This window comes from Stegostoma tigrinum, chromosome 4 (genome assembly GCF_030684315.1).
Source record: "Stegostoma tigrinum isolate sSteTig4 chromosome 4, sSteTig4.hap1, whole genome shotgun sequence".
Taxonomy (NCBI): Eukaryota; Metazoa; Chordata; class Chondrichthyes; order Orectolobiformes; family Stegostomatidae; genus Stegostoma; species Stegostoma tigrinum.
Window position 1 is genome coordinate 2,919,261 of NC_081357.1, and position 13,308 is coordinate 2,932,568.

Here is a 13,308-nt window from a genome sequence, read left to right on the forward strand (position 1 = left end):
CCAACCTCCGGATACAACGCATTATCCTCCGACACTTCCGCCATTTACAATCCGACCCCACCACCCAAGACATTTTTCCATCCCCTCCCCTGTCTGCTTTCCGGAGAGACCACTCTCTCCGTGACTCCCTTGTTCGCTCCACACTGCCCTCCAACCCCACCACACCCGGCACCTTCCCCTGCAACCGCAGGAAATGCTACACTTGCCCCCACACCTCCTCCCTCACCCCCATCCCAGGCCCCAAGGTGACATTCCACATCAAGCAGAGGTTCACCTGCACATCTGCCAATGTGGTATACTGCATCCACTGTACCCGGTGCGGCTTCCTCTATATTGGGGAAACCAAGCGGAGGCTTGGGGACCGCTTTGCAGAACACCTCCGCTCAGTTCGCAACAAACAACTGCACCTCCCAGTCGCAAACCATTTCCACTCCCCCTCCCATTCTCTTGATGACATGTCCATCATGGGCCTCCTGCACTGCCACAATGATGCCACCCGAAGGTTGCAGGAACAGCAACTCATATTCCGCCTGGGAACCCTGCAGCCATATGGTATCAATGTGGACTTCACCAGTTTCAAAATCTCCCCTTCCCCTCCTGCATCCCTAAACCAGCGCAGTTCATCCCCTCCCCCCACTGCACCACACAACCAGCCCAGCTCTTCCCCCCCACCCACTGCATCCCAAAACCAGTCCAACCTGTCTCTGCCTCCCTAACCGGTTCTTCCTCTCACCCATCCCTTCCTCCCACCCCAAGCCGCACCCCCATCTCCTACCTACTAACCTCATCCCACCTCCTTGACCTGTCCGTCTTCCCTGGACTGACCTATCCCCTCCCTACCTCCCCACCTACACTCTCTCCACCTATCTTCTTTACTCTCCATCTTCGGTCCGCCTCCCCCTCTCTCCCTATTTATTCCAGTTCCCTCCCCCCATCCCCCTCTCTGATGAAGGGTCTAGGCCCGAAACGTCAGCTTTTGTGCTCCTGAGATGCTGCTTGGCCTGCTGTGTTCATCCAGCCTCACATTTTATTATCTTGGAATCTCCAGCATCTGCAGTTCCCATTATCTATGTTCAGAACGCTCTGTAATTACTTGCAGTATTAGGCACAGAGGTTGCCAAACCAACCTGTGATATGTCTCGGCAGAATGCTTTCTAAGGTGCATAATAAAAATTGGTAAGAGTCATTGTGGGCATGCTCAATTTCCTTAGCTGTCTGAAGATGTAGAGACACCGGCATGCTTTCGTGACTGGAGTGTTGAAGTGGATGGCCAGGATATTTGCTCCTGGAAACCTGAAGCTCTTGACCACATCCACCTCAGCACGATTGATACAGACCAGGGCGTATTCTCCATATCACTTTGTGAAGTCAATGACCAGCTTCTTCATTTTACTAACATTGAGAGAGAGAGATTGTTGTCTTTACAACATGTCACTACGCTGCCTATCTCTTTCCGACCCACCAAAGGGGTGTCATCAGCAAATTTGTAAATGGATAGAGCTGAACGTGACCACATAGTCATGAGTGTATAAGGTGTATAGTGAGGGGCTGAGTATGTAGCCTTGTGGGGTACCGTTGTTGAGCATTACCATGGAGGTGGTGTTGTTACCTATCCTTAATGATTGCAGCTTGTGGTTCAGAAAGTCAAGGATCCAGTTTCAGAGTGGAGTAGCAGAGTCCTAGGTCTTGGAGTTTGGTGATGGGCTTGTTTGGAATTATGGTGTTGAAGATGGAGTTAAAGTCAAATGAATGCTAACATTGCATGTGCCTTCCTAACTGCCAACTGAACCTGCATGTTAATCTTAAGGGTAATCCTGAACTAGGACTCCCAAGACCCTTTGTGTTTAATATTTCTGAAGCCTTTTCCTGTTTAGAAAATTGACTGTACCTCTGTTCTTCCTATAAAAGTGCATGACCTCACACTTTCCCACATTGTATCCTATGTGCCACTTCTTAGCCCAGTCTCCTAACTTGTCCGAATCCTGCTGCAGCCTCCCTGCTTCTTCAACACTACCTGTCCCTCCATCTATCTTGAGTCATCTTCAGGCTTAGTAACAACATCCCCAGTTCCTTTGTCCAGATCGTTAATGTATAAAGTGAAGAGTTGTGATCAGAACAATGACCCCTGCAGAACCCCAGTAGTTACCAGCTGCCATCTTGGAAAAGATCCATTTATTGCAGCTCCCTGCCTTCTGCCTGTGAGCCAGAGCTCTATCCATGCCAGCACCTTGTCCCTAACACCATGGGCTCTTAGTTTTAATTAGCAGCCTCCTGCACAGCACCTTGCCAAAGGCCTCCTGGAAATCCAGATAGATTGCATCCACTGTCTCTCCTTTGTCTGAAGTGCTTGTTACCACCTCAAAGAATTCTAACAGATTTATCAGGATTGTCCACCCCTTGATGAAGCCATGTTGACTCTATCCTATTTTATCATGCATTTCCAAGTGCTCAATAATCTCATCCTTAAAAATGGATTCTAAAATCTTTTCAAATACTGAAGCCTGGCTAACTAGGCTATAGTTTCCTGTCAGTGATAATGGGAACTGCAGATGCTGGAGAATTCCACTCCCGCACGTCCCAGATGTCCAAGTTCTTCAAGGACCACAACTTCCCCCCACAGTGGTTGAGAACGCCCTTGACCGCGTCTCCCGCATTTCCCGTAACACATCCCTCACACCCCGCCCCCGCCACAACCGCCCTAAGAGGATCCCCCTCGTTCTCACACACCACCCCACCAATCTCCGGATACAACGCTTCATCCTCCGACACTTCCGCCATCTACAATCCGACCCCACCACCCAAGACATTTTTCCATCCCCACCCCTGTCTGCTTTCCGGAGAGACCACTCTCTCCGGGACTCCCTTGTTCGCTCCACACTGCCCTCCAACCCCACCACACCCGGTACCTTCCCCTGCAACCACAGGAAATGCTACACATGCCCCACACCTCCTCCCTCACCCCTATCCCAGGCCCCAAGATGACATTCCACATTAAGCAGAAGTTCACCTGCACATCTGCCAATGTGGTATACTGCATCCACTGTACCCGGTGTGGCTTCCTCTACATTGGGGAAACCAAGTGGAGGCTTGGAGACCGCTTTGCAGAACACCTCCGCTCGGTTCACAATAAACAACTGCACCTCCCAGTCGCAAACCATTTCCACTCCCCCTCCCATTCTTTAGATGACATGTCCATCATGGGCCTCCTGCAGTGCCACAATGATGCCACCCGAAGGTTGCAGGAACAGCAACTCATATTCCGCTTGGGAACCCTGCAGCCCAATGGTGTCAATGTGGACTTCACCAGCTTCAAAATCTCCCCTTCTCCCACCGCATCCCAAAACCAGCCCAGTTCGTCCCCTCCCCCCACTGCACCACACAACCAGCCCAGCTCTTCCCCTCCACCCACTGCATCCCAAAACAGCCCAGCCTGTCTCTGCCTCCCTTACCGGTTCTTCCTCTCACCCATCCCTTCCTCCCACCCCAAGCCGCACCTCCATCTCCTACCTACTAACCTCATCCCACCTCCTTGACCTGTCCGTCTTCCCTGGACTGACCTATCCCCTCCCTACCTCCCCACCTATACTCTCCTCTCCACCTATCTTCTTTTCTCTCCATCTTCGGTCCGCCTCCCCCTCTCTCCCTATTTATTCCAGAACCCTCTCCCCATCCCCCTCTCTGATGAAGGGTCTAGGCCCGAAACGTCAGCTTTTGTGCTCCTGAGATGCTGCTTGGCCAGCTGTGTTCATCCAGTCTCACATTTTATTATCTATAGTTTCCTGTCTTCTGCCTCCTTCCCACTCTTAATCAGGGATGTTACCTAAGCCATTTTCCAATCCTCTGAGACCATCCCTGAGTGAAAACGTTTTCACTTAGTGGCTTTTGGGAACATGGAATGCACTGTCTGGCAAAATATTGGAGGCTGGAAATCTTATAGCCTTCAAAAAAAATTGGATGAGCACTTGAAATATCATAAGGTTCAAGGATATGTGGACAAGTGCAGGAAATTGGGATTGGCATACTTTTAGTGGTAGTTATATCAATACAGACTGGACAGGCTGTAGGGCCTTTTCTGTGCAGTACGAATCAATGGATCGACGAATCTATGAATCTCCGTGATTCCAGTGATTCCTGCTAGATCAGCGCTAGTGTCTCGACAGGTTCCTCAGCTATTTCCTTCAGAACAGTCGGAATGTAGTCCCTCAGGTCTGGGTGATTTACCCGCCTTCAGACCTTTCCGCTTCCCCAGAACTTTTTCCTTGGTGATAGCCACTACACACTCTGTTCCCTGACTGCCTTGAAATTCTGCAATGTCGCTGCTGTCTTCCACTGCACAAACTGACACAAAGTACCTATTCAGTTCCTCTGCCATTTCTTTGTTCCCATTATTATCCCCGTAAAACAGAGACGGTGAGAGACGTCACGGAGCATTCTGGGAGAAAGCAGCACAGACATTACAACCGTTTAGCGGAGTGAGGAAGAACTCAGTGCTAAGGAACGGTACACTCCAAACATTATATTCCCATAGTACTTCCATCCTTCCTTCCTCCTCTATAAAACAAGGAGGATAGACATTGAGAGAAAATGTTAGGAAGTTTGTTGTAGACCAGAGGCTATTTGGTCTGCTTGTAAAGATTGCACAGTAACCGAAGGAACCAAGCGATGCAGCTAGTTGGTACAAGTGTGGACTTAGGTGCATACTAGGCTTCAGCGAGTAAGGCAAACAAGGTAAAGGCAAGATAAAATTCTTTTATCTTTCTTAGTGTAAGGGACAGAGATGGCATTTAGGGCAGTGGTGTGCTCTTCCTGCCAGATATGGACGAGCAGGGAAGTGTGACCAGCTGCAGCTCCTCATAGACTGCATTGTTTGTTTGGAGCAGCAGTTGGACACACTGAGCAGCACACAGGGGGCAGACAGTGTGATAGGCATTAGTTACTGGATGATGGTCACACCACAGGTTCAGTCAGGTGGATGGATGACTGCCAGGAGAAGCAGGCATATAGTCCAGGAATCCCCTGTGGCTGTTCACCACTCTAACAGGTGTACTGTTTTGGATACTGTGAGATGGGGATAGCTTCTCCGGGGAGTATAAAAGCAACAGCCAGGACCATGGCACCATAACTGGCTCTGCTATAGAGCAAGGTCGGGCAAGATCCAAGTGAGCAGTAGTTACGGGAGATTCGCTAACTAGGGGCACCGACGGGTGTTTCTGTGGCTGTGTCTGAGACTCCAGGATACTATGTTGCCTCCCTGGTACCAGGGTTAAGGAAGTCTCTGAGCGGGTGCATGAAGCTCTTAAGGGTGAGCAGCCAGACGTTGTTGTGCACATTGGTACCAACGCCATAGGTTCAGAGAAGGATGAGGTCCTGTGCAGTGAGTACAGGGAGTTAGAAAAGAGGCTGAAGAGCAGCACATCAATGGTAGTAGTCTCTTGGTTATCACCAGTGCCACATTGCTAGTGATGCAAGGAATAGAAAGGACAGGACAAATAAATACATGTCAATGAGATGCTGCAGGGGGCAGGGTTTCAGGTTCTTGGATCATTGGGACCTCATCTGGGCAGGAGTGATCTGTACAAGAGGAATGGGTCACACCTAAATTGGATGGGAACCAATATCCTCACAGGGACATTAGCTAGCACTACTCAGGAGGGTTTAAAATAGAGTGGCAGGAGGCTAGGAGCTAGGGCAGCAAGTCAGCAAGTGGAGGGATTGAAGGAAAGGTAGATGTTAAGACCAGTAAATAAGAAAGAAAACAAAGCAGAGAACACAATGGTACTAATGGATTGAAGTATGTTTATTTCAGCTGAAGGAGTATTATAGATAAGGCAGATGAGCTTAGAGCCCGGATCAATACATGGGGCTATGATGCTATGGCCGTTACAGAGACTTGGTTGAGAGGAGGACAGGACTGGCTGCTCAATGTTCCAGGGTTTTGTTGTTTTAGACGAGATAGAGGAAGGTAAAAGAGGTGGAGGAGTTGTATTACTAATCAGGGAGAGAATGTTACATCTGCGCGCAGAGATGATATGATGGTGGGCTCATCCACTGAGGCAATATGGTTAGAGCTCAAAAATATGATGGGTGCAATCTCTCTGATAGAATTATACTACAGGCTCCCAACAGCAACCGAGACACTGAGGAACAAATATGTCGGCAGGTTATAGAAAGGTGCAGTAAAAACAGTTATCATAGTGAGTGTCCTTAACTTCCCCAATATTGACTGGGACTCCCTTAGAACAGGAGGCTTAGACAGGGAGAAATTTGCTAAGTGCTTCTAAGAGGTTTTCTTGAAACAGTGTGTGAGTATTCCAACTGGGGGAGGGTCAGTAGTGCACCTTATATTGGCTAATGAGCCTGGCAAGGTGACTAATCTTTCAGTGGAAGAGCACTTTGGAAACAGTGATCACAACTCTTTAAGTTTTAAGACAGCTATGAACAAAGATAAGTCAGGACCTTACAGAAAGACAATAAACTGGGGGACAGCTAATTACCTTAGTATTAATTGGGAGGAGCTGTTATCAGGCAAGTCCACATTTGACACATTGGAACTGCTTAAAGACCTGCTGGGAAAGAGTTCAACACCAGTATGTTCCAGGAAGGAGGAAGGACAAGGATGGTAAGGTTAGGGACCCTTGAATAGCAAGGGAAGTTGTGAACTTGGTCAACAGGCAAAAAGAAGACTATGCAAGGTTTAAGAAGCTAAAAATGGACATGGTCCATGAGGAAGATAAAGAAAGCAGGCAAGAACTCAAGCAGGGAGTTAGGAGAGTAAGAAGGGGCCATGAAATGACATTGGCAAGCAGGGTTAAAGACAATCCCAAGGCATTCTACAGATTCATTAAAAACAAGGGGTTACCTTGGGAGAAGGTAGGACCACTCAAGGATAAAGGAGAAGACTTGTGCTTGGAGGCAGAGGACATGGTTGAGATCTTAAATGAGTACTTTGCATTGGTACTCACCGAAGAAGAGAGCATGGAGGACAGTCAGATTTATATGAAATTTGCTAATACGCTAGGACATTGTGAGATCAAGAAAGCAGTGTTGGATCTCTTGAAGACCATTAGGGTGGATAAGGCCCTAGGGCCCGATGGTATTTACCCCAGGTTCTTGAGAAAGACATAAGAGGAGATTGCTGAGGCTGTGACCAAGATCTTTGTATTTTTGCTAGTCACTGATGCGATTCTGGAGGACTGGCTAATGTAGCTAATGTTGTTCCTCTGTTCAAGAAGAGAAATAGGGATAATCCAGGAAACTACAGGCCTGTGACTCTCATATTGGTGATTGGGAAGCTATTGGAGAGAATTCTTAGGAATAGGATGTATGCACATTTTGAAAAGCATGGCCTAGTTAGGGACAGCCAGCATGGCTTTGTGCAGGACAGGTCACATCTTTTTAACTTGATTGAATTTTTTGAGAAGTTGATGAAGGTGATTGATGAGGGTAGAGCAGTCAATGTTGCTTACGTGGATTTTAGTAAGGCTTTAGACAAGTTCCCTCACAGTAGGCTCATCCAGAAGATTAAAATGCATGGATTCCCTGGTAACTTGGGTACTTGGATTCAGAATTGGCTTGACCATAGAAGGCAGAGGGTAGTGTTGGAAGGGTATTTTTCAGGCTGGAGGTCCAATATTCGTGATGTTTCACTGAGATCTGAACTGGGGCCTCTGCTGTTTGTGATATCTGTAAATGACTTGGATGAAAATGTCGATGGGTGGGTTAGTAAGTTTGCAGATGGTACAAAGATCTCTGGAGTTGTGGATAGTGTAGAAGGTTGTCAAAGGATACAGAGGGATATAGATCAATTGCAGATGTGAGTGGAGAAATGTAGATGGAGTTTAATCTGGATAAGTGTGAGGTGCTGCACTTTGGGAGATCAAATGTTAAGAAAAATTATACAGTTAATGGCAGGGCCCTGAACAGCACTAATGTACAGAGGGATCTTGGGGTTCAAATTCTGGCTCCCTGAAAGTGGCCACGCAAGTATATAGGGTGATAAGGAAGGTGTATAGCATGTTTGCCTTTATTGGTCAGGGAACTGAGTACAAGAGTCAGGATGTCATATTGCAGCTTTATAAGACTTTGGTAAGGCCATACTTAGAGCATTGTGTTCAGTTCTGGTCACCACATTACAGGAAGGATGTGGAAGCTTTGGAGAGGGTGCAGAAAAGGTTTACCAGGATGCTGCCTGGATTAGAGGGTATAAGCTGTAAGGAGAGGCTGGAAAATCTTGGGTTGTTTTCTCTTGAGTAGCAGAGGCTGACGGGAGATGTGATAGAAATCTATAAAATAATGAGACACATGAATAGGTTTGACAATCGGAATCTTACTCTGAGAGTTAAATTGTCTAAAACCAGGGGGCATGTATTTAAGGTTGGGGGCGTTCAAAAGAGATGTGAGGGGCATTTTTTTTACACAGAGAGTGGTAGGAGTCTGAAATGTACTGCCAAGGGTGATGGTGGAGACAGATACAATAGGGACATGTAAGGGACTTTTAGATAAGCGCATGAATATTCAAAGAAGGAGGAATATGGACCAAGGGAGGACAGAAGGGATTAGTTTCATTTGGTGTCACATTTGGCACAACATCATGGACCAATGGTCCCTCTCCTGTGTTGTACAGTTCTGTGTTCTATGTTCTGCTACTTCTCCAGTCTCATTTTCTAGCGATCAAAGGTTGATTCTCTCTTTCCTTTCTTACGTTCTATATATCTAAAAAAACTCTTGCAATCTTCTTTTATACTACTAGCTAGCTTACTCTCAAATTTCATCTTCCCCACTCCCCAATTGTTTTTCTCAGTTGTCCTCTGATTTTAAAGGCTTCCCAATCCTTTGGCTTTCCATTAATCTTCATGACACTGTATGCTTTTTCTTTCACTTTTATGCTGTCCCTATTTCCCTTGTCAGCCATGGTTGCCTTGTCCTCCCTTTAATATATTTCTTCTTCCTTGGGATGAATTTCTGCTGTACCTCCAGCATTACCCCCAGAAACCCCTGCCATGCCACTCCACCATCTTCCCTGCTAGGCTCCCCTTCCAATCATCTCAGGCCAGCTAATCCCTCATGTCTTTGCAGTTGCCTTTACTCAACTGTTATATTGTTACATCTGATTCCAGCGCTCCCCTCTCAAACTGCAGGTTGAATTCTATTATATTATGGTCACTGACCACTAGCAGTTCTTTCACCTTAAGTTTGCTGGTCAAATCTGCATCATTACACATCATCAAATCCAGAACTGCCTGTTCCCTCGTGGGCTCTACCACAAGCTGCCCCAAAAAAACCATCTCGCAGATATTTCACAAATTCCTTTCCTTGAAATCTGCTACCAGCCGGATTTTCTCAGTCCACCTGCATAATGAGATCCCCATGATGATTGTGATCATCCCTCTTTTACATGCCTTTTCTATTTCCTGATTTATTTTCTTCCCAACATCCTGATTACTGCTCAGAGGTCTGTACATAACTCCAAATCAGGATCATTTTTCCTTTGGGTATTCCTGTCGGTATTCCACAGGGATCTGTGTTGGGACCACTGTTGTTTGTGATATACATAAGTGATCTGGAGGAAGGTGTAGGTGGTCTGATCAGCAAGTTTACAGATGACACTAAGATTGGTGGAGTAGCAGATAGAGAAGGGGACTATCGGAGAATGTAGCAGAATATAGATAGACTGGAGAGTTGGGTAGAAAAATGGCAGATGGAGTTCAATCCAGGCAAATGCAAGGTAATGCATTTTGGAAGATCTAATTCAAGAGCGAACTATACAGTAAATGGAAAAGCCCTAGGGAAAATTGATGAACAGAGAGATCTGGGTGTTCAGGTCCATTGTACCCTGAAGGTGGCAACGCAGGCTGATAGAGTGGTCAAGAAGGCATACGGCATGCTTTCATTCATCGGACAGGGTATTGAGTACAAGAGTTGGCAGGTCATGTTACAATTGTATAGGACTTTGGTTTGGCCACATTTGGAATACTGCGTACAGTTCTGGTCACCACATTACCAAAAGGATGTGGATGATTTGGAGAGGATCTAGAGGAGGTTCACCAGGATGTTGCCTGGTGTGAAGGGTGCTAGATATGAAGAAAGGTTGAGTAGATTAGGATTATTTACATTAGAAAGATGGAGGTTGAGGGGGGACCTGATCGAGGTCTACAAAATCATGATAGGTATAGACAGGGTGGATAGCAAGAAGCTTTTTCCCCAGAGTGGGGGACTCAATTATTAGGAGTCACAATTTCAAGGTGAGAGGGGAAAAGCTTAAGGGAGATATGCATGGAAGGTTCTTTACACAGAGGGTGGTGGGTGCCTGGAACATGTTGCCAGTGGAGCTGGTAGATGCGGGCACGACAGTGTCATTTAGGACATACCTAGGCAGATACATGAATGGGATACAGATCCTTGGAAAATAGGTGACAGGTTTAGATAGATGTTATGGATCAGCGCAGGCTTGGAGGGCTGAAGAGCCTGTTCCTGTGCTGCAATTTTCTTTGCTCTTTGTTCTTTGCGCTTCCTCAGCTCTACCCATGTGGATTCTAGGCCTTTGAACACTAAATCACTTCTTGAGATCAAGTTAATTTACTTCTGAGCCAATGCCACCTCCTCTGCCCATCTGCCTGTCCTTTTGATATTTACTTCCTCGCCCCGATCCCCTTGAAGTGCCGCCTTTGGGATGCTCACACCACCATTACTGCCAATTGCAATCTGCACTACGAGATCATTTACCTTGTTTCATATAATGAATTCATTTAAATACAACACCATCAGTAACTGCATTGTCTACCCCCTTGCCTCATAGTTGTCCCCTTATCTGCTGTGCCTGAAGTTAGGTTCCTGACCCTTTCCATACTCTCGGTCCTATTCCTTGTTCTTGAAACTTTAACAACTCTGATGAGCCCACCCCCTCCTTTAACTTTTTACCATAATTTTTCATGTGACTAAACTTATCCCTTCACTATTTGGTTGAAAGCCCTAACCACAGCCCTAGTTATGCAATTCACCTGGGCACTGGACCCAACATGATTCAGATAGAGAGGTGTAGAGCTGGATGAACACAGCTGGCCAAGCAGCATCAGAGGAGCAGGGAGGCTGAAGAAGGGTCTAGGGCCAAAACGTCAGCCTTCCTGCTCCTCTGATGCTGTTTGGCCTGCTGTGTTCATATAGCTCTAAACCTTGTTATCTCAGATTCTCAAGCATCTGCAGTTCCTACTATCTATGATTCAGGTAGACTCTGTCCCATCGGGACAACCCCGTCCTTCCCCAATACTGGTGCCAATGTCCCATGAATTAAAACCTGTTTCTCCCACGCCAGCCTTTGAACCATGCGTTTATCTCTTTAATCTTTTTGACCCTGTGTTAATTTGCTCATGGCTTAGGTAGTAGTCCAGAGGTTATTACCATTTTGGTTCTGCCTTTTAATTAGCTACACTAATTTGCTCAGTAGAGCCTCTTTCCTCTTTCTACCTATATTGTTGGTACCTATATGGACAATGGCACTGATCTTTCCCCTATCACTCAAAGTTCCTTTGAAGCCCAGGTCAGATATTCTGAACCCAGAGATAAGGCAGGCAACCCAACCTTCAGGACTCTCTTTCCTGATCATAGAGAACTGCGTCTACTCCCCTCACTATACTATCCCTGATTATAACCACATTTCTCTTTTCTCCCCAAATGCTAATAGCTCCTTGTACCATGGTGCTATGGTTAGTTTGCCCATCCTCCCTACAGCCCCATCTCTTGTCCCTATAGGGAGTAAGAATCTCAAACCTGTTAGATAACCTGAAGAGCTGAGGCTCATTCAGCACTACTTCCGGAATTTGTCTTCCTGGTGGTCACACCCTCCTAACCCTGACCACTGACTGAATTTGAAGTACTTTGACTGCCTCCTGAAACACAGTGACCAGATAACTCTTCTTGCCTCCAATGTGCAGCAGTGTTCAAAGGTCAAACTCCAGCTCATCAACTCTGAGCTGGAGTTCCTCAAGCAACCAACACTTGCTCCAGATGTGGTCACTGTGAACCACAATGAAAACCACCAGCTCTCACATCATGCAGTTCGAACACATCTCATTTCTATTTTAATTATTTCGTTCTTAATTTGTTTTTAACATCGTTATACTGGCCTTTTAGCCTGTAGCCTGTGAATATTTCTCCTGGAGAGCTGCAATCTGAAAGTAACCTATAATAGATAGTCAAATTAGTAGCTATCACCTACCAATTAACCTGCAGTTCAGCTGTGATGTCACTCTTTTGCACTGGGCCCCTGATCCTGGGTTTCAATTGTCCCGTTTAAAAACTAGGAACCAACAGAACAAGCAGAAAGAACCTCTTCCCCTCTGCATTAAATTCCCATGTTGCCTCCAAATTCCTTGAACTATATACTCACTCTGGCTACGTCTTGCTCTGGAAGGGATATCTCCTTCCTGACCCTGATCAATTAGAATTGGTCAAACGGCATCCTTCTGCCCCTTTTTCCTGTGTCTCTAAATCCTCTTGATGGTCTCTTTACAGTGTGAACCATTCACTGAGTCTCAGCTGGCTATTACACTTTGAAAGATATTGCAGCCAGGTCTGGTCATACCTATATGTGAAGGGTGCAGACATCAGGCAGGACTGACTGAACAGCGGTGAGGAATGGGGCATTCATCCCAAATCCCCAGTGAACAGATACCTGCACCTGGCTGAATCCAGTAAGGCCAGGCTGCTTCAGCAATTATAAGTGGGATGGTTCTGAGACCTCTTGGTCATTCTGTTTGTTTCACTGAGTTGCAATGACCAAGATGCAAACATCTTGAGATTGCTGGTGTGATTGACGGAATTATATAGCCTTTGAGGGAAATCACAGATTTAATCTAATTGCTGAGCAACAATGACTTTCATAAACTGTGTGTACATTGTCAGTTTCTCAATTTCACTATTACACAATTACAAATACCATATCAGGCTCCATCCAGACCAAGTCCTATTGCTGCTTCAATAACCTTTGAAAGGTTTCTCTCAGCAAGTAGAGGTGAAGATTGGTTCCTACCTGTTGAGATAACTGCTTGCTGGCCAGCTGATATACATTAACAATCTTTCCTGAGAGGGACTTGGCTGATTTAAAGCCCTCAGAGAACAGCATGATTTCTGCAATTAGCTCGTAATCAGGTGCCATCATTGCTACAGGCCGGAATAAGGATTTCAGATTGTCTGGGATTTCAACTCGTCCTTCGTATCTAAAGGAATGAAAACAAATACAAACCTGACATTAGGAAGAGGAAATGCAGGGGGATTAGTCAGCATCTGAGCAAGATTGGGCTGGTAGCATTTGGA

General features: G+C 46.3%; 1 protein-coding gene across 1 annotated transcript in view; it reads right to left on the bottom strand.

The window, feature by feature from the left end:
* The window catches only part of LOC125452334 (dynein axonemal heavy chain 6-like), a 920,763-nt gene that overhangs the window by 618,718 nt on the left and 288,737 nt on the right, over window positions 1-13,308 (bottom strand). Inside the window, exon 33 of the mRNA XM_059645527.1 lies at window positions 13,025-13,211. Within this exon, the coding sequence (XP_059501510.1) occupies window positions 13,025-13,211 (187 nt within the window). The remainder of the gene's footprint in view (window positions 1-13,024; window positions 13,212-13,308) is intronic.